We start from the raw sequence: 18,706 nt of genomic DNA, 5'->3' as shown, positions 1-18,706 counted from the left end.
TTATGCTGCATCCTGATTTGCAAATAAAGAGGTACAAACTGCACACTTCATCTCAGGTACGAAAAAATACATATTTATATTTTTTTCTCTTCGTCACTTTCTTTACATAAACATATTTTCGTTACAAGGATATCTTTATAATCATTTTTTCATTCTTTTTCCTCTTTAGAATATTTAAAGAGGTTACATATAACCGTTGCATTCTGTTCAAAATATACACATTGCTTTATTTTCTAGTGTCATATAAATAGAAAGGAGTACATATTCGCTTTACAAGTAAATTACATAGTTACAAACGTAAAGCTATCGGTTATACATAACGTCGAAATGATAAGAAAATTGTTCACCGAAACACTGGTTATTCTTGGATTTGTTTCGTAACAGATGTATGATAATTTAGATTTATTCGTTTAATTATAATGGTAATCTTAATATCTAACTGTATAAAACCAGATTCTACTTTCTACAATTACCCGAAAGATAAGCGCGAATTATCTATTAAAATTATTAATTTCATTATGATTGAAAATTGAGTAAATGTAAAAATTTTAAAAAGTAAAGAAAAGAAAGATCGAATAAGATGTTTCTAAAAGATACAAACGCTCTTTGTAGAATTTTTAATAAAATCGTGAGTAACATGCATATTCTATGTGTCACTTTTCCATAATTTGATAGTTTTATCGTTTTCAAGGGCGGCTGAAGCTATGATATTATCGGTCGGGTGACACGTAGTACATAGCACAACATCTAAAATTCAACAGAAGAATTGATTAGTATATTATATATCAGGGCAATATTTCGATAATAATGATATAAATCGAATCATCTCTATAATATAATCTATTATACCTGTGTGTCCTTGCAATTTTTGAACAATCTCCTTCGTCTGCAAATTCCAAATGTATACCATATTGTCTTCCGAACCCGAAACAATCCACTGATGAACAAAAAAAATCAAAAACATAAAAATAAGTTAAACGACGTTGATTTAATCATACCGAACGAATGCATTGTATACACGAACGTAATATAACCTACTTTTCCTCCTGTAACTGAAAAATTTGCGAAGATGCAATATTTTTCATTTTTATGTCCTGTATAAGTTTTCAAACATTTTCCTTTGCTATAGTCCCAAAGCTTTAACGTATTGTCTAATGTTGCTGCCAAAATATATTTTCCATTTGGTGAAAACTTTACAAAAGATACGGGAGGGTTATCATCATCGATTAAAGTCTTCAAACACTGGCCAGATGCGGTGTCCCAAATTCGACTACATAACAATCATATCAATTGGTGTTATTCATATTTATTTGTTTATTCTCTAACAAGCAGGTATTGACATTCAAAAAGAAATATGCACACTTACCATAATCCGTCGTAACTACTAGATACAATTAATGACCCGTCCCTATTAAAATGAACTGCACTTACAGGATCCGAATGAGCGGGTAAAGTTTTCAAGCATTTTCCAGTTCTAACATCCCATATCCGAACACTTTCATCAAACTAATAATATTTATTATGTTAATATTGTATATATACTTACAGCGCAAGTCTTTGTCCATATAAACACACAAGCTATTTTTAATAAAGTTCAGAAATATTGTATAAAATACCATTTAACATCAACTATTTTTTTGTTTTGAATGCTCTTATTTAATTCAAGTATTATCATAAATTTTCCTCCAATACATATTGAAACAAATTCTTTTCTATTCCATGTTAATTTAAGTATATATTATGACATGTTTCATTCTTGCATTATCATTGTGCACTAAACTTATGTACATAATTCAGAGACTTGCACGTTATTCTTAAAAAAAAAATCTCACATAAATGAATTTTTATACTGAAATACTTACAGAACCAGAAACTATTAAATTTGACTGTGGATTAAAATTGCAACAGAAAACATAGTTACTATGGCCTTTTAAAGTTTTTAAGCACTTTCCCTGAAAATAAAAAGAACTATACATAACTAAGTTATTTACAATAAATATCTTACATTTATGTTAAAGTTCTAGACTTCATACAAATCTAAATTCATTTCAAATATAATTTCTTAAAGTAAAAGTAGTCAACTTACAGAACTCAATTCCCATATTTTCAAAGTTTTATCATCAGAAGCAGATACTAATAGTCTACTATCGCTAGACCATGCAACATCTGAAATACCAAGCTTATGGCCGGATATTGTTTTCTCAAATTTGCCATCATAGGAACCCCATATTTTAATTAATTTATCTGCAGCTACAAGCAAGAAATTAATTTTGTTTAGATAAACTTAGTAATTACAAAATTGATATTAGATTAGAAACATTTTTATTTACAAGAACTCGCAAGCCATTCTCCATTAGGACTGAATTTTACAGACGAGACTGCTTTGGTATGGCCTGCCAAGGTATACTTCAAGGTATAATTCGGTTTCTACAAAAATCAACAAGCACACAGGAATTTTAACCATATTATTTACAAATAAAACAAGAAGAGAAATATTATTAAAAATAGTTAGAAAGAGAGAGAAAGAGAGAGCAGAAATATTAGAGCACAAATTATTGAGTTTGCTCACCAACGTTGAGCTACTTTTAGTGCCACTGGCTGGAGCAGTTGCAGTATTATTGACAGACGTTTGATGCCCTGGTGATGGTCCAAGTGGCACCATTTTTCAACAAGTTTTGGAGAATATACTAACTTATGAGATAAAAATTGGAGTATATATATAAACAAAGAACAGGATAAATTATATGGATAAACTCAAAATTTTTAGCACATTTATTATTCAATCCTCACATAAAAATCCAGAAGAAAATGCTTCCTCAATATTAAAGGAATAAATTCTTTTAAATTCCTTTATTTAATATAGCTATCAAAAACTGCATTTTGGATTCATGCCATATCCAAAATCGTTTAATAATGATACCTTTACATTGTTTTTTAAATCACTAATGCACATGTGATCACAATGTAATTTCTTGTTGTTGACTATCACTATCTACCAAGTGTTGAATCGTAAAATAGTCTCTTATTCCTAAAACTTTTCAATTTCCGTTTGTATTTTTTTATATAATTCTTTTCACTTTTAGTCTTCGTATTTATATCTTTTCATTTATACCCTCGTAAATAAAAACATTTGTTCATTCATGAAAAACTTTCTAATATATATACGCGTCCATAATATACGTGACAAAAATGAAAAACAATAAGATTGTTGCCTACTCTCTATTTCTTAACACCTGATATTCTACATTAAGTTCAGGATTCATGAAACTCAAACACGAAATAACTTATCACGTGACAATCTTTATATCTCTATAGTTATAGCACTTACAGCTTACAGTTTACACCCTACCGAATAGTCGAAAAACTGCGATAGAAGCTTAAGTCGTCCTTCAAAAAAAAACTTCATTTGTTAACCTCACTTTTTACAAGTTTGCTCATTTCTTTAACTCATCGAGCCGAGTATATTAATATCTTTTCATTTAAAGCGGATGGTTAATAGCTTTACAATATTGTATTAATTAAGTTATGTCCTTCCTTACATTCATAGGAGGACTTGCTGATTTTTATGTAAGCTCAGTTAAGGATTAATTTGCAATCATTTTTGTAAGACTACTCACTTTTGTTCCATAACCTTTTATTATTTTTAAGCATTGTTTATTTTAATTTTTTATTAATTCTTTTAAGTAATATATATTGTAACATTACAATATATACATATATCTTATTTAAAGTTTTATATATATACAATACTATACAAATGCAATATATATGTATATGATATTCATGTTTCTTACAGACAGAATATGTAAAAGAAAAATCCTGATAGTAAGTTGATAGTAAAAAGTAAAATGTTGTAAAATAAAAATATTGTAGCAATTTAAATGATATTTTAAATAACAAAGAAATAAAGGTTGACCCACAGGCATATATTAAATAAAGGGAAGTATTAGAAATAAAACCTATGCAACCACAGATTGAATCTGGAGCAGAATTGCTCACAAGGCTAAATGAAAAACCGAGCTTACATGGGCTCGAAGATACTTTGTTCTCTGAAGGTCCTCAAAACACAGATATTATAGAAATTAGTGGAGAACGGTCATCTGGTAAGACGTTTCTTTTATCTCAAATGCTTGCAAGATGTATCTTACCAAATAATTATGCAATCAAAGGCTGCAATGCTTCAGCTATTTTAATAAATACTGATCATCATTTTCAAACTTCAAAATTGGTTGAATTGATGAGCAGTATCATAAATACAGCCAATATATCATTTTCTGAAGCAATTGATACAGAGTTTGATAAGACAACTATTATTAAAGATTCTTTGCGCAACTTGCATATCATTGATTGTTATAACAATGAACAATTTTCTTTAACATTACGTACACTGGATGACATATTCCTTGATAACACCAAAATTGCACTTCTTGCTATTGATAGCATAACAGCGTATTATTGGCAAGACTGTGAAGATAATATTACTACAATTGATACATATATAAAGAAATTGTTAAAAATTATCAAACTACAAACAACTCGATTTAATGTAGCAACTATATATACCAAATTATGTGAAAGCATACATAACAAAAGAAAATGTCTTACAAATAATATAGATTATAAAATACAATTGTGCAAGGTGTGTAATTCGACAAATTTTATATGTACATTAGAAACAATACAAATTATTAGGAAAATACATTATTCCATTTTATCCAATGGTATAAAATGGAAGATAGATGAAAGAGAAGGGTGAATTCTATTACATTTACAAATTTTTCTATTATATCTACAAAAAAAAATAATTAAGAAAAGAATATCTTATCCACTATATCCAAAGGGTTTAATAATCTAGATCCTGCTAATATTATATGTGGTGATTTTTCGTTACTATGTGCAGATACTACTTCTTGAATTACTTTTGCCTCTTCTGCAGTAATGCCTCCAATAACGTATATTAAAATATAGGGATTGTCTCGAGGATGACGTTTTGTTTTACCCCTTAAAATTAAACTGCAATGGAAGAAGATTTATAAATTCTTAATATTTAATCTCATGTTTTAAGAAATTTCATTTATATGAATTATTTCAAATGAAGAATTTTTACTTAAAGCCAGCTGAAATAAATGAAGATGATTTTTTATGAAGATCTCGTAGTTCTCGACTTATGTCTACACTAAATATATCCTTTGTAACTTGTTCTAATATACTAATGTATCGAGTTGCTTCTTGAGAGCTTGGCTTCAACATACAAAATCTGCAAATAATTATTTTGTTATTAATATAATTTTGTTCAAAATAGATAATGTTAATTACTAAGAGATTAATTAAAAAAGAAAAGTTTTCATGTAGAGGCTTTACCTATAATCTTGCAGTATTAAACGTTGTTCCGCGATTAATCTCAGAGTATCTAGAATACGTGCTGCAATGTTACATGATGTTTCTTGCGCTACAGCATCATTGTCTCCACCTAAAATAACAAATGCAACTTTGAAATATTTTAAGAAGAACGTGTCTCAAATAATATGTACCTAGTAGTAATAAACTACGTTGATAGGCTGATTTTGTATTCATCAAAGGACTTTCTTTTAAAATTTGGAAATCTTCAAAAATTGCATCCGCAATTGACTCTTCTAATCGGCGTTCTTGTTGTGTGGAAAATCGAATCTGCGTTCCCGCAAGTGAGTAAACATGTATCAGTAATGCTAATAAGTTTTCAACATCAAGTCCCCTGTGAATTCGCGTTCGTATAATATTACTCAACTAAAAAATTGTTTAATTTATATTTATTAAGTAGATACATATTGTCGTATAAATGAAATTAAAAAAAAAGGTTTACCTGTACGAGTATACTCGAGGATTCTCGACTCACAGAAAGATTTTGCAAAGCTAATTTTTCTAAACTAGTAAGTAGCTCAATCTGATCAGCTTTTTGCGATATGGATGCTTCGATTATTGCTAAAATACACTATATCTCGAAGTGAAAAGAAGTAGCTCTAGGATTTGTCCATTGTTCGAAGAAATAAAAATTGAAAATTACCTGAAGTTTTTCTGTATGAATTGTCATAGAATCAATACTGTTTGTGGATTGGATTTTGCTGAGAAGTTTTTCTAAGCTATGACCAGAAATCCTTGTTGGTGTTCTTAATTTTGGACTACCTTTTGCTAAAGTTATATCATTTAAAAATTGGTTAACTGTATTTAGCAACCTTTTTCCTTTTTGTGAAATAAGAAGATCCATCATCTCGTCTTCCATACTTGCTAAACAACCTGGTATTTCATATGATTTTAACACTTCCTTGAAACCCATAAAAAAAGTAATCTATCATTCACCATCCACATAAATTAACAAAAACATTATATGTTAGTTATATGAACAACTATATACTTATTTGTACCGTTACACTCCCAAATAGAAGTGACATATTAATGGCTACATCGTTTTCATGATGCGGTAAATGAGGAAACGTACGTAATATTTTTGCAAGGAAAGATTCCATATTGTTACTAGTAGGTGTACAAAGATCTAATGTTCTGTCAATCAAAATAAGAGAGACACCTATTTCTGAAGTTTCAGATAAATGCTATAGAAATAACAATAAGTAAAATTTATTTTTCATTAACTTATCTTAATTTATTTTTTCGGTGCCTTACTTTCTACTACTCACACTTTTATGATTAATACTAGACATATAATCTTCTAAATTCTTTGCAAGATGATCACTTAAATTTCCAAGTGAATAAATATCTAATTTAGCCCCTATACTATCAAATAGATTATAAAATGAATATGCTAAGAAATTCAATTTAACAAATGTATCTTTTGGAATATTTGTGTCTAGAGATGGCATTAAATCTCCAAAAGGAGGTGTTACAAATAAATCCTTATTTAAAAGGGCAATAAAAATCGGTACATAGATAATGTTAACAACAGGTTCCTACAAATTAAGCTTGTCTTAGTTATAATTGAAATAAATTTGGAACAAGTTTGAAGACAAAATAAATAATTGATTAACCAACTTGAGAAAGATTTTCTGAAGTCATCCAAACCTTAATGTCTTTCTTTAATTTATTGTAGTCTAATTTTTCTTCAGCAGATAATGTTCCCAAATGGTTGCTAGTGCCACAAGGTACACTGCAGTACACAATACAGTTCTGGAAAGTATTTTTTGCCAGAATCATTTTAATTGTTCGTTGATAAAATGCTGGATCACCAGATGTTGATATAATAACAGCTTTTTTAGTATCTTTTACTTCAACATACTAAAAGTGACAAGAAATGGATTTAATGTCTTTCATCTTTTTAAAACTTTATTTTCTACTTCTTTTAAATTTTTCATAATCCTATAAATATATATACCTACTCGAAAATGATACATGCCGAACTCATAAACTGCAACTGCTCCAGCATCTTTTAATGCTAGATAGCCTTTACCAGCTGTGTACCAATGCAAACATTCAATTGCACAGTGATCTACATAAACTACTGCATCACATACTTCTGCAAAAATATTTTTCCAATATTCAGAGAGAAGTTTTTTAATTTCTAAAATAATGTCTGTCATTTTTCTTCTCCAAATTTCAGTAGCGATCACTTCTTTGATTTCTTATTATCTATAACCTGTTTAATGATATACAAATCAACTTTTCTCCAAATATAATGTTGATACTCTATTATGTATACTAATAACACATACGTGTATATGATCATATATATTAGTACATAATAACAAAGCTGCAATGAAGCAAGTTAGTCAAAGAAAGTACTTAGTTAACCTAATTTCTATATTATATATTATACGGTATCGTACAAAAAGATATACATATATCAAACAGTATGTACAGATATTGACATGCATACGTATTCACTCCTACTCTTCATATGCGTGCGCACGCGGTCTTGTTTGCGTATAGTTGCATATACGTACATATGTCGAACTTGGAGTATAAAGGACGTCTTTTATTTTATATTATTTATTACTTTATCACCATCAGCTACTACTTATAATCTATAATAGAATTTAAATATGAAATATGAATGAAGAAAAAGAAAGTAGGATAAGAAAAGGAATGCATATTCTTTTATTTATATAAATTATAAAATTGAAAATTTTAACTGCTCAAACTCATCTTATGCAAGAAATTTAATACATAATTTAAATAAAACAGAAAATATATATATTTGAAAAAGCGATTTTATTTAAGTCCGTTTACATATTAAACAAAGTTTTGTTTAAAAGTAAAACATTGATTTTTTATAATAGACAAATCGGTCATTAGTTCAACATTCAAATCATTGTCGAGTAATCGAACAATCATACGAAGATTTAGATTTCGATTTAAAGTACAGGTACAGCCATTTGTCGAAGAAAATTCTAACCTATAAAGGAAAATGATTGTGCGTCGGTGCGAATATTGTTTCGAGATAAAAAGGACAACAGTAAAAAACCTTAATTCTGCAAGCAACGCGTAACTACCGGTTTTAGGAATAACTTAATCGAATAAAAGAATTTAAGCCATCGTGGTTTTAAAAAAGAATTTAAATCGACGCGATTAGTTGAGATTCTTTTCTTATATTTTCTAACAATCATTTATTTTCTTCTAGTTTATCTAAATATTTTACTTTCCGTTAAACAAAGAAAATAAAAACAACTTATCTTATTTATCATTATATACAGGTATAGTTTTTTTATTAAATCAAGTACAATACAGTATATTAAAATGATACATTTGACAAGTATGTAAGAAGCTTTGATACATTAGTAACCAATATCTAGGATCTAAGGAGAGAAGAATTTGAAAATTATTTCACGATACTCATTGTTCTCCTGGGTATGCTTAGTAATGTCATCGGCAAATAGTATAGAATCCCTGGGAACACTACAATGGGATATAATCGAATTAGCCAATCATTTGCGTCAAGAACGCCTGTTTGTTACTTCGGAACAACAAAATTTGCAAATACTCAATGAAAAGGTATGTAATGGTTAATTTTTGGTAATAAATAAATAAAAACATGGGGATGGTTTATGACATTTAAACAAAGAATTGTTTGGATTTTTTTTAGGTGTTATATGCATCATCCAATTTAGCACAACAAGCATGGATTACAGCGCAGCAAAGAGTTAATCTTAATCAGTTGATAATGTCTAAACCATACTGTACACCAGCATCTTGTTGTCAAAGAGCAAATACATTGGAAAATTCAAATTTTGTCGATGTGTACAAGTATTTACGTTATCAGACATGTTTGTCATATGGGGAATTCTTAGGTGCTCTTAGAAAGTCTCCAAAGCTAATTGCATCATGTTTAGTTGAGGGGGACAAATTACTACCAGACTCTGTGCAAACTATAGTTCAATCATTAGCAGCTGGTTTATATGGCAGTTGTTTATTACCAGAGGATAAAATTTTGGTTTTAAAGTTATTGAAACATCTAATGCTGCTACAAATTGTACCATCTGATAATCCTCGGAGATTACTCAGACACAGCACATGTGCTTTCTCTAGGTTTTATTCAGTTTTTCATGAGAGTCTATTTTCAGCAAAGTTTTTCTTAACTGCTGCTTTACATAACCCTATTATACAGTTATTAATGGAAGATGAAATGTTTCTTGATATTGACCCAGATAAAGCACCCATAAGATTTCCTCCATCTGAAAGATTAAAGAAATTTGGCAAGGAAGGTACTGCAGAGTATGAAACAAAGCTACAACGTTATAGGCTCTGGACAATTAATTCTCTATTCCACATTACACAAAGATTTATAATCAGTATACGAGAAAATATGCATTGTTTTCCAAGTAGTGTATGTTGGTTGGTTAGACAAATGGCAGGACTTTTGGGAAAGAGTGGGAATGTTGATTCAAAAGAGGTACATGCAATGTGCACTGATTTGGTTTTTACATATTTCATATGTCCTGCAATAGTAAATCCAGAGCCATATGGTATCACTGATGCGCCTATTAGCTACATTGCCCGATTCAATCTCATGCAAGTTGGACAAATTTTGCAAATGCTTTCCTTAATGAAATACCAGGCTGTTGACAGCAAAACATTTGATCTATACAAGAAGTTCGATAAGGATTCCGTTTCTTCTATAATAGATGCGATGGTGGACGGTGCAGAAGAACTCGAGGACGAGCCTAATATCATCGATAATAATAAACTTCGAGGTCTTTCTCGCTCCGCTGCTTTATTTACAGAAACGGAATTGAATACATTAATTACGTTTCTGCAAACTATGGCTAAAGAAACTACGGTAGAAAACGCTTCACGGTCCGCTGCGTTTGAAAAGAAACAATTGATTGATATGCTCTCTCAGTTACCTTCAGGTTCTTTAACTACTAATAAATTGGCTAATAATGCTTCTGTTGAAACTACCAACAAGAAGGGAGGTTTATTAGGAAAAGGTATGTCCAGTCATTAGTTTTATTCCTTCGTTTCATCTTTTCTTTTTTAGTCCATGACGAAATTCAGAATCGTCTCATACTTCACGATTTATATCGCGAAATACTGATATTAAATGTATTTTATTTGATATCCTAAAATTAAACTTGTCTTTCGAATGTACATGTAAATATATATTTAGCATTCTTCATAGGATTCATTGCATTTTTTTAGATGAGGAATTTCCAAGTATAATCTTTAAATAAATATCTTTAAAGTAAATCATTGATTAAAGAAATAAAGTACGTACAAAGTTACGCGTTCTTACGCGTGTATAATTCAGTATTTAAGGATAAAGTGAAAGATAAATAAAGAAGTCGTATTTACCAAAAGAAGGGATATTAAACTTTGATTTCTCTAGGAAAGGGTCGAGGAATTCGAGTATCATCATCGTCATCATACTCGTCTAATACAACTAATGACGGGGTAGATGAATTGAATGGCACTTCAACCCCTGAAGAAGAATCTGTTGACAAAAATCCTCAAGATGTTCTTGTAATTCCATTTGGACCAAATACAGGAGAATTCGTAGGACTTCTTAGTGAACAAAAGGTATATATTAGTTTTTTTTAACCGTTTGAGACCCAAGCAGCGCGATCGCGCTGTTTCGATTTTGTGTCCCACTACATTTAAACGCTACGGACGACTGACGGTATTTTGTATTTCATTGTTATCTTCTCAATAATTTTTATTGAACAAAACTTGAAATATTTATAAACTAATAGTACGCATATATAATAATATATATGTATTTCATAAAGTAACAAATATGATGAGCGCTATTGCGCCGCTTGATTTTCTTCGCAATTGATTAAGACAAGCGCTATCGCGCTGTTCGGGATTTATAAACCCTGTTTTTTCAATGACTCCTGGGACTTAAACAGTTAACCGATATTTAACTAAACGATAATCAACTGTTTGTCAAATGATTACTTTTTTCGTTTTTTATATATATGATAGGTGTTATGCACAGAACTTCAATCCAATATAGATAATGGTTCGGTTAATCTAAATCTTTCTGATGACATATCCAGTGTGCATGACAGACAAAACAATTGTGGTGTTGAACGTACAGAAAGTCAAGAAAAAAAGACAAGATTTTCGCTATCTCATGATGAAGGTATTAAAATATTAGAAATTAATATTTGTACTTTATAAAGGATAACATTAACATTGAATGTTATTAGTTTTATTCGAAGGTTTTATCGGAAATACTTCGGATAATTTAGAAGCGGTATCAGAAGCTGCATCAAACCACAGTGTCGCTTCCTCGCTTGAGTTGGAAACGGAAGATCAAAATGATAATCTCTCAGATATGGTATCTGCTAGTGTATCAGGAAGAGGAACGCCTAATATATCAGGTTTTGTTAAATAAATTTTATTTAAGTGTAAGAGTAACGAGAATCGTATTGGATCATTTGATAATTGAATCTAGGTCGTGACACCCCGTCATCTCAAATTACCGAAGGAGATGAAGGACGGACAGTGGGTGAAACTCGACAATTAGATTTACCTCCGTCGAATATACCGACCAAACAAAGTCGATGCGAAATAGATGACAAGTTCTGTAAATTTGAAATTAAAAAATTGATTGAAGGTATTTAAAAAATAAAAAGAAATAATTTCCTATGAATACACAATATGTTTATACATCTTTTATTTTAACGTTTGCATTCGTACATTTTCAGGAGATGAAACTGTTTCGATGGTATCTGATACCTGGTCAACTGATGTTCTAGCTTCTGATAGCGAAATAATCGAGCAACAAGAGAAAGTATTATATCCCCATTCGTCTGAGCAAACTCCTCCAGTTTTACCAACAACGTCAGAATCAGTACCACAAGCTGTATTAGATGTTAGCGAAACTGCATCGGAAGCATGGAGTACCGATGTATTAGCTAGTGATTCTGAAAGATTGACAGAGGTTGATACCGACGATACTGCTAGCGTTGCAAGGTATGCTATATAGATAATAAAAAAAGGAGACAATGGAGAAATAACAAAACAATATAAAAGAAAAAGAAAGATGAGGAAAATACAGAAAAAGTTGATGATGCATTATTTATTGTCATATTTTAGATCTGATGATACCGCAAGATCCGAAATCGAAGTTGAACCTCGTAGCGAAGCGGAAATAACCGAAAAAACCATGATACAAGCGAGTCCTCGTAAGAACAGTTAATAATTTCAAACACATCTTATTACTTGATATTCTTATTTTATATTCAATTCCTAGTACTTATATGAGTCCTTAATTTTTAGAAAATGTTACAACAACCGAATGTGTGTCAACAAATCTTCGATCGATATCGATAAACCAGGAAAATATGCAATTTCCTACAACTGTTGTTCTTTCACCAACAAACTCTCTCTCGGCATCGTCCTTAAATGTAACTGGACAAAATGCAAGCAGATCTGATTATCAATCAAGCGTGACAGAATATGTCGACAAAAATGCCAACAGCATTGACGGTAGCTCAGCAAATTATGATAAATCCATATGCGAGGACAGATTAGTCCACCTCATAGACAAACTTCACATTGAGAATGGAAAAAGTCAAATGGAACAAACTTCTTCGACTCATAATCGTATCAGTGTAGCAGCAGTTGCGCCAGCTTTATTATTAGCTAATCATATATCACCGCCCACATTGTCGAGCACAGAAAAATCGCACAATACCAACATAAAATTAGAGGTTTGTTTTTTATAAATTACTGTTATTGTTGTTCTTAGTGCTACTACTATTTTATTCTTACTATTATTATTATTGTTATTATTATATTATCTTTGACTTCTTCGATGCAATTGCGCGTTTTTATATAGCATTCGACTGGTTGTTTAATAGTTACGGTATAGTTAATTTTCGAAGCGTGTTTTAGTCGCAGGAATTAGAAAGTAGTTTAGTCAGTTCGGTTGACGAAACTGTTAACGAAAATGGCCCGGACGGTGTTGTTGGATTAAGTACCGGGAGCTTGGCATCCAGCAGTAGTTCTGGTTCTGACACACGAATAAAAACTACAAGTTCGGAGTTGCCACTATCGATGGGAGCAATGAATGAGAGTTGCGATATGACGATCAATGACTGTCCGAAACCAACCGTATCTAGTGGAGCCATACCAAAAAGTATTAGCTTCGATATGACTGCGGAACGTGGAGACAAGGAATTGTTGGACGATGATCAGAAAAATAAAAGAAGTTTTTTTGGAAAACTGAAAATGTCTCTGCGAAATCGGCGGGGTAAGGCGATTCGTGGCACAGACGATATCGGCAGATGTTACGATCGAGAAGCCATCGGCGATAATATTGACATAGGACGACATAGATTACGTAGAATAATGTCAGAAGATGTGTCATCAGCTGGTAATCCGAGTGGTGGTAAATATTGTTTTCTTTAACATTTTGCATTGTAATAATCATTGTAAAGGAAAAACTAAGAAAAAATAAAAGTGGGGAAAAAACAGACACAAGGGAAGAAACGTTAATTTCAAGGTAGTGAAAATTATTTAAAAATTTTCTAGATAGTACGGACGATATCTTAGCTAAATACAGGAGGAAACCGAGTGCAGCAAGCGATACGGAAGTATCTGTAGAAAGTAATCAATCTCGTACGAAGGAACCTACCGAGGATGAAAGGCTTCTTATAGATCCGAATAACGTTGAGCTTTCCTACGCATTTGCTGATGCAAAAAGAAAATTGCGAATGGTACTTAGTACCGCTGATCTCCAACATATTCCTTGGAGTGCTGCATCCGAGGTACTAAAGCTTGTAATCGTATTAAATGTTTCTTACAAATTGAAATTGAAACTAAACGTCATAATGCTAACAGAAAAAAAATTAACAATTTACTTGTTACAGCGGAATTATTGGTCGCAAAAAGAAAATGAATTAGTCGCCTTCCTGCAGTTGCAGTTGGCAGAAGCTATCAATTTACAAGACAGAGCGTTGATAGCACATTTACACGAAACACTACGTTGCGTTAGATTATTTAACGACGACGGGTGTAGAAAATTATTTAAATCGTTGCGCGAAGATTACCAAAAACGATCTCCTTATATTGCGTATTTGATTAGATGTCGTCAAGGATTACTCTCTACATTGGCTCACTTGGATAGGTATAGTTACCGACCTTTGTAAAAGTATAAATATGTGCGCGCGCGCACAATTTCTTTAATAATATTCAAAGCAATGTTAACATCTTTACGCAATTTTAGATTATGTATTAGAGTGAAATGTGATCGAGATGCTGTCAATAATCATCTTGTATCTGCTTGCGTGAAAGTTTTTTTAGAAAAAAAAGAATCCCTTTTACTACGTTTTTGTGATGAATTTAAAAAGTTAACATTAGCAGATGAAAAACAAGACTTGGTCGATAGCTTTCTAAGCAAACTTAATGCGAAAATAGACAATGATTCAATTTGGCAGTGTGAGTAAATGTTAATTAATTCGAGTTTACAAACAACTTGATATAATATATTAATTACTATGATTGTTTGTAAATGATTGCGCTGTCAATATAGGTGCTTGCGAAAATCAACTAAATTTGGCAAGAGTTGTCGTTGAAAGGACTGTAATGGCACGTGTTTACCACAACGCGCTTTATCCAAATGGAGACGGTGACGTTTATAGGGACCAATTACTTCATGATCATATTAAAAAGCTGGCCAATGTTGTAACGCCGAACCACAAGGATTTACGAATTCCTAAAATATACCATTACGAATGTCCCTGGCCATGGGCTCAAGCGGAATTAGCTGTGATATCAGCATATAAGACACCTAGAGATAAGTTGCAATGTGTCTTTCGTTGTGCTACCACCATCATGAACTTGCTTTCGATGGCAACCGAGAGGGGAGTACCCGCAGCCGATGATCTAATTCCTGTATTAGTCTACGTTATCATTAAAGCAAGTGTTTCATTCCATTTTTTCTTTTCTACTTGTATGTGTATATACAAGTTGGTTATTAATATTTGACACTAAGGATAGTAATGGTTTCTTCGATTATATTTTCAGACTAACCCACCGTCCTTACTTTCCACTATACAATATGTGGATAGTTTCTATGGGAATCGATTAGGAGGAGAAGAACAATATTGGTGGACGCAATTTTGTTCCGCGATTGAATTTATAAAGACTATGGATTAAGTTGCACTTAATAACAAGTTATCGCCGGAACATGTAGAAATAGTGTATCATAATTTTCATTGTCGCTGTCGTCATATCTTTTCAATAATTTTTATTATTACTATCACGTTATTATAGTCGTAATATCAATCTTCATATCATTTCTTCCCGCGAAATTGTTATTCTCGTCCTTTTCAATAGCTTTATTGTTATTGCTGTCTATTATTTTTGTTAAAATTGCTTCTATTATTATTATTTCTATTGTATATCTATCAGATATTTCTGTTAATCTTGCTGTCCTTAGCAACATTACTAGCACCACTCTCATTGTCACATTTATCTTAATTAATTTCAAATATCAATTATTATTATCGTCACTCTATCATCATCATCATTATCATCATCATCATCATCATCATCATCATCGTTATTATTATTTATATTATTAATATGTAATAATAATAATAATAATAATAATAATAATTGTCGTTATTACTGTCAACATTCATAATCTTACAGTATGGAATTGTACATCGCAATCAGTATTGATATTACTAATATCATTATTTTCAATTTTTTTTGTTTTCACATTATATATAAGAATGATTTCTAAGCACAAAAATGATTCTAGTTATTCCTTTTTAAAACTGTCAACAACAAGCCACTATAGTAAACATATTGTATATTGTTTTTTTTATCTTAGGAGATGCATCTACCTTTCAATGATTTCTCTAGAATAAACTGACATAAACAAAATTCATTTCATATATAAAATATCAATTTTAATCAAAAGATAAGTCTATATAGAGAAGGAATTCATATTGTATTTAAACACAAAATTTTAAACCCATTGCTGATATTACTTTCTAAGCTAGTTAACTATATTAACTCAGTTAAATAATAGACACCATATACATATACATATGTATGTATGTAGGTACAAGTAATTTTTATTAGTCGTGTTTAGTAATATTATAGATAAGATACTTACAAACCTGATTTTTTGTATGTCTGTGCTAACATATCTTACAATTTTTACAAATTAGAATAAAATAATTACTTTTAAAAGTAATAGATAGAAATTATAATGATTCATAACCAAATTCTTTTAAATAGTTCTTTGTGAAAATTAAAACTTTCATTTTTTCTTTTTCTCTTTTTTTTGCATATTATATCGTATAAATTAAAATATTTTCTAATATATTCAGTAAGCTTTAATTTAATTTCTGAATAGTTCAAGAATTTGCCTTGTACATCAAGAAATTTGATTTTTAAATTTTATTGTAGAGGTATTATGTAAATCCTCGATTGTACAACGGTCAGTATCCCTATTTGTTACACAGGAGACCGGAGTTCGACTCCTCATTGGGAATCAGTCATTTTTTGGTTATATAACATTGTAAATAATCTGTTTTCTTGTCCATTTGCCGCCGCTAGATGGTTATAGTGTTCCATGGACCTATGGTGTCGGTCAAACATCTATTCTAATGATGTTTATGTTTAGATATTAAGGTTTAACTAGAGTAGATATATTTATAATATGAGTTACTTGTATTTTACATACATTAGCAGCAAATTTAAAGTTAGGTACGAAATGAAATAAATTATATTGAAATTTGTTTTTATTATATTATAATGTTATATATAGTAGTTTAAAATAAAACTTAAATTTAAATAAGATAATTTTGTTAATACTAACCAATTAGATCATTCAAAGACGTACTATATACACATGCACATGAAGATACAGCAATATGATGTGACACATGGTTTGAAGTAATAATAATAATAATTTAAAATAGCGAAAAATAATTAAATAAGAATATAAAATGTCAAGACGTCCAGAACATCTAGCACCACCTGAACTGGTAAGAATAAACATTTAAATTGATTGTGACAGTGATGTTTTTATCTGTCTTCTTTTTTATTGCAGTTCTACAATGAGGTAGAAGCTCAAAAATATACGCAAAAGTAAGATCTCTAATAACAGTATATTTTTTAATTATTATAGCCTTTGACTTTAAGCAAATATATTTGAAAACTTGTTCTCCATAGTTCTCGAATGATAGATATACAGAATCAAATGTGTAGACGGGCCATAGAACTTCTTCTACTACCAGAAGATAAGACTTCTTTACTCTTAGATATTGGTTGTGGTTCTGGCTTAAGTGGCAGTGTAATTGAGGAAGATGAACATGTATGGATAGGAATCGATATATCTTCAGCAATGCTTGGCAAGTATATCGAAAATTGTATACTTTCAATAAGATAATATTTTGTTTAATTTTAACTATTTTCATTACATGTATCCGACAGGTGTAGCATTAGAAAGAGAAGTAGATGGAGATTTAATTTTAGGAGATATGGGCCAAGGAATGCCATTTAAAGCAGGATGTTTTGATGGAGCAATTAGTATTTCTGCATTACAATGGTTATGTAATGCAGATAAAAATTCACATGATCCATCAAAACGATTATATAAATTTTTTTCTACCTTGTTTTCATGTTTGTCGAGATCAGCTAGAGCTGTGTTTCAATTTTACCCTGAAAATAGCGAACAGATTGAATTAATTACAACACAAGCAACAAAAGCAGGCTTTTATGGAGGCGTGATTGTAGATTTTCCAAACAGTACTAAAGCAAAAAAATACTTTTTAGTTTTAATGACAGGCGGACCTTCTGTTCTTCCACAAGCTTTAGGTGTGAATGAACTTAACTCAAATGTCTCTTACACATCTAGAAGGTTAAGTTCTACATTGCTTTGATTTATGTTAAATTATTGCTCAGTTTCTAATTTTATTATAGTTATTTAATTTCATCTCTTTGTTTCTTCAGGGAACGGATGAAGAAAACGAAAGGTAAATACTTGAAGAATAGTAAAGAGTGGATTATTGAAAAGAAAGAAAGACGTCGAAAACAAGGAAAGAAAGTTCCAGAAGATTCAAAATATACTGGAAGGAGAAGATGCGGGAGATTTTGACAAACATTAGCCTGGTTCTCATTCATTTCTGAATTTCTAGTTTGAGAGAATCAGTGTTTATTTACTAAACAGGCATAGGCATATTTGAGTTTGTACTTCAAAAAGGAATTGTTCATAATAAAAAGAAAGAACTTAACCTCTTTCAGATTTTTT

General features: G+C 30.7%; 5 protein-coding genes across 11 annotated transcripts; 3 read left to right on the top strand and 2 right to left on the bottom strand.

Moving 5' to 3' along the window:
• Positions 1-52: 52 nt before the first annotated feature.
• On the bottom strand, positions 53-3,293 carry LOC122565644 (protein will die slowly). The gene is made up of 9 exons (XM_043721835.1): positions 2,791-3,293; positions 2,570-2,691; positions 2,331-2,427; positions 2,087-2,250; positions 1,863-1,952; positions 1,367-1,506; positions 1,039-1,270; positions 850-937; positions 53-747 (listed from the first exon to the last, which is right to left on the bottom strand). Exons 2-9 carry the CDS (start codon positions 2,660-2,662, stop codon positions 647-649), a joined length of 1,005 nt encoding a protein of 334 aa, XP_043577770.1. The 5' UTR covers positions 2,663-2,691; positions 2,791-3,293; the 3' UTR covers positions 53-646.
• A 61-nt stretch (positions 3,294-3,354) lies between these two features.
• Positions 3,355-4,756, top strand: LOC122565648. Of its 3 annotated transcripts, none has more exons than XM_043721843.1 (3): positions 3,355-3,567; positions 3,797-3,825; positions 3,911-4,756. In XM_043721843.1, the coding sequence occupies exon 3, from the start codon at positions 3,962-3,964 to the stop codon at positions 4,754-4,756; it is 795 nt and encodes a 264-aa protein (XP_043577778.1). In that variant the 5' UTR covers positions 3,355-3,567; positions 3,797-3,825; positions 3,911-3,961. The 3 variants fall into 3 exon arrangements, with proteins under 3 accessions (XP_043577778.1, XP_043577779.1, XP_043577777.1); XM_043721844.1 differs by having other exon boundaries at positions 3,355-3,603; XM_043721842.1 differs by having other exon boundaries at positions 3,355-3,603; positions 3,797-4,756.
• Positions 4,626-7,873, bottom strand: LOC122565633 (sec1 family domain-containing protein 2-like). Of its 3 annotated transcripts, none has more exons than XM_043721808.1 (11): positions 7,698-7,873; positions 7,365-7,614; positions 7,021-7,263; positions 6,669-6,938; positions 6,399-6,584; positions 6,041-6,298; positions 5,840-5,968; positions 5,532-5,763; positions 5,362-5,470; positions 5,108-5,257; positions 4,626-5,013 (listed from the first exon to the last, which is right to left on the bottom strand). In XM_043721808.1, exons 2-11 carry the CDS (start codon positions 7,563-7,565, stop codon positions 4,806-4,808), a joined length of 1,986 nt encoding a protein of 661 aa, XP_043577743.1. In that variant the 5' UTR covers positions 7,566-7,614; positions 7,698-7,873; the 3' UTR covers positions 4,626-4,805. The 3 variants fall into 3 exon arrangements, with proteins under 3 accessions (XP_043577743.1, XP_043577741.1, XP_043577744.1); XM_043721806.1 differs by having other exon boundaries at positions 7,365-7,621; positions 7,698-7,872; XM_043721809.1 differs by lacking the exon at positions 7,698-7,873 and having other exon boundaries at positions 7,361-7,500.
• Positions 7,874-8,605: 732 nt separating this feature from the next.
• On the top strand, positions 8,606-15,630 carry LOC122565626 (GTPase-activating protein and VPS9 domain-containing protein 1). 2 transcript variants are annotated; one of them, XM_043721792.1, is made up of 16 exons: positions 8,606-8,678; positions 8,778-8,976; positions 9,068-10,412; positions 10,811-11,001; positions 11,410-11,569; positions 11,637-11,810; positions 11,885-12,046; positions 12,138-12,405; positions 12,529-12,617; positions 12,712-13,145; positions 13,330-13,825; positions 13,969-14,204; positions 14,307-14,563; positions 14,663-14,874; positions 14,969-15,354; positions 15,463-15,630. In XM_043721792.1, the coding sequence occupies exons 2-16, from the start codon at positions 8,845-8,847 to the stop codon at positions 15,592-15,594; spliced, it is 4,674 nt and encodes a 1,557-aa protein (XP_043577727.1). In that variant the 5' UTR covers positions 8,606-8,678; positions 8,778-8,844; the 3' UTR covers positions 15,595-15,630. The 2 variants fall into 2 exon arrangements, with proteins under 2 accessions (XP_043577727.1, XP_043577726.1); XM_043721791.1 differs by having other exon boundaries at positions 12,529-12,626.
• A 1,371-nt stretch (positions 15,631-17,001) lies between these two features.
• Positions 17,002-18,689, top strand: LOC122565647 (probable 18S rRNA (guanine-N(7))-methyltransferase). Of its 2 annotated transcripts, XM_043721840.1 has the most exons (6): positions 17,002-17,160; positions 17,280-17,441; positions 17,507-17,544; positions 17,629-17,807; positions 17,890-18,316; positions 18,409-18,689. In XM_043721840.1, the coding sequence occupies exons 2-6, from the start codon at positions 17,403-17,405 to the stop codon at positions 18,551-18,553; spliced, it is 828 nt and encodes a 275-aa protein (XP_043577775.1). In that variant the 5' UTR covers positions 17,002-17,160; positions 17,280-17,402; the 3' UTR covers positions 18,554-18,689. The 2 variants fall into 2 exon arrangements, with proteins under 2 accessions (XP_043577775.1, XP_043577776.1); XM_043721841.1 differs by having other exon boundaries at positions 17,071-17,441.
• Positions 18,690-18,706: the final 17 nt, after the last annotated feature.

Source organism: Bombus pyrosoma, linkage group LG3 (genome assembly GCF_014825855.1).
Source record: "Bombus pyrosoma isolate SC7728 linkage group LG3, ASM1482585v1, whole genome shotgun sequence".
Lineage (NCBI taxonomy): Eukaryota > Metazoa > Arthropoda > Insecta > Hymenoptera > Apidae > Bombus > Bombus pyrosoma.
Note: the sequence above shows the minus strand (reverse complement) of the source record. Positions and strands in the feature narration are given on the sequence as shown.

Bases quoted from the DNA above. Each gene is read 5' to 3' on its own strand.
- LOC122565626 (XM_043721791.1), top strand. From the start codon at position 8,845: ATGTCATCGGCAAATAGTATAGAATCCCTGGGAACACTACAATGGGAT. The intron at 11,002-11,409 runs GTATATATTAGT...TATATATGATAG, and splicing joins GACTTCTTAGTGAACAAAAG to GTGTTATGCACAGAACTTCA. The intron at 12,047-12,137 runs GTATTTAAAAAA...GTACATTTTCAG, and splicing joins AATTAAAAAATTGATTGAAG to GAGATGAAACTGTTTCGATG.
- LOC122565633 (XM_043721808.1), bottom strand. From the start codon at position 7,565: ATGACAGACATTATTTTAGAAATTAAAAAACTTCTCTCTGAATATTGG. The intron at 7,264-7,364 runs GTAGGTATATAT...TGTCACTTTTAG, and splicing joins TCGGCATGTATCATTTTCGA to TATGTTGAAGTAAAAGATAC. The intron at 5,471-5,531 runs GTACATATTATT...TTGTTATTTTAG, and splicing joins ACGTAGTTTATTACTACTAG to GTGGAGACAATGATGCTGTA.
- LOC122565648 (XM_043721843.1), top strand. From the start codon at position 3,962: ATGCAACCACAGATTGAATCTGGAGCAGAATTGCTCACAAGGCTAAAT.
- LOC122565647 (XM_043721840.1), top strand. From the start codon at position 17,403: ATGTCAAGACGTCCAGAACATCTAGCACCACCTGAACTG. The intron at 17,442-17,506 runs GTAAGAATAAAC...TTTTTATTGCAG, and splicing joins ATCTAGCACCACCTGAACTG to TTCTACAATGAGGTAGAAGC. The intron at 18,317-18,408 runs GTTAAGTTCTAC...TTGTTTCTTCAG, and splicing joins GTCTCTTACACATCTAGAAG to GGAACGGATGAAGAAAACGA.
- LOC122565644 (XM_043721835.1), bottom strand. From the start codon at position 2,662: ATGGTGCCACTTGGACCATCACCAGGGCATCAAACGTCTGTCAATAAT. The intron at 1,507-1,862 runs GTAAGTATTTCA...AAATATTATTAG, and splicing joins ATTTAATAGTTTCTGGTTCT to TTTGATGAAAGTGTTCGGAT. The intron at 1,271-1,366 runs GTAAGTGTGCAT...ATTGTTATGTAG, and splicing joins AGTAGTTACGACGGATTATG to TCGAATTTGGGACACCGCAT.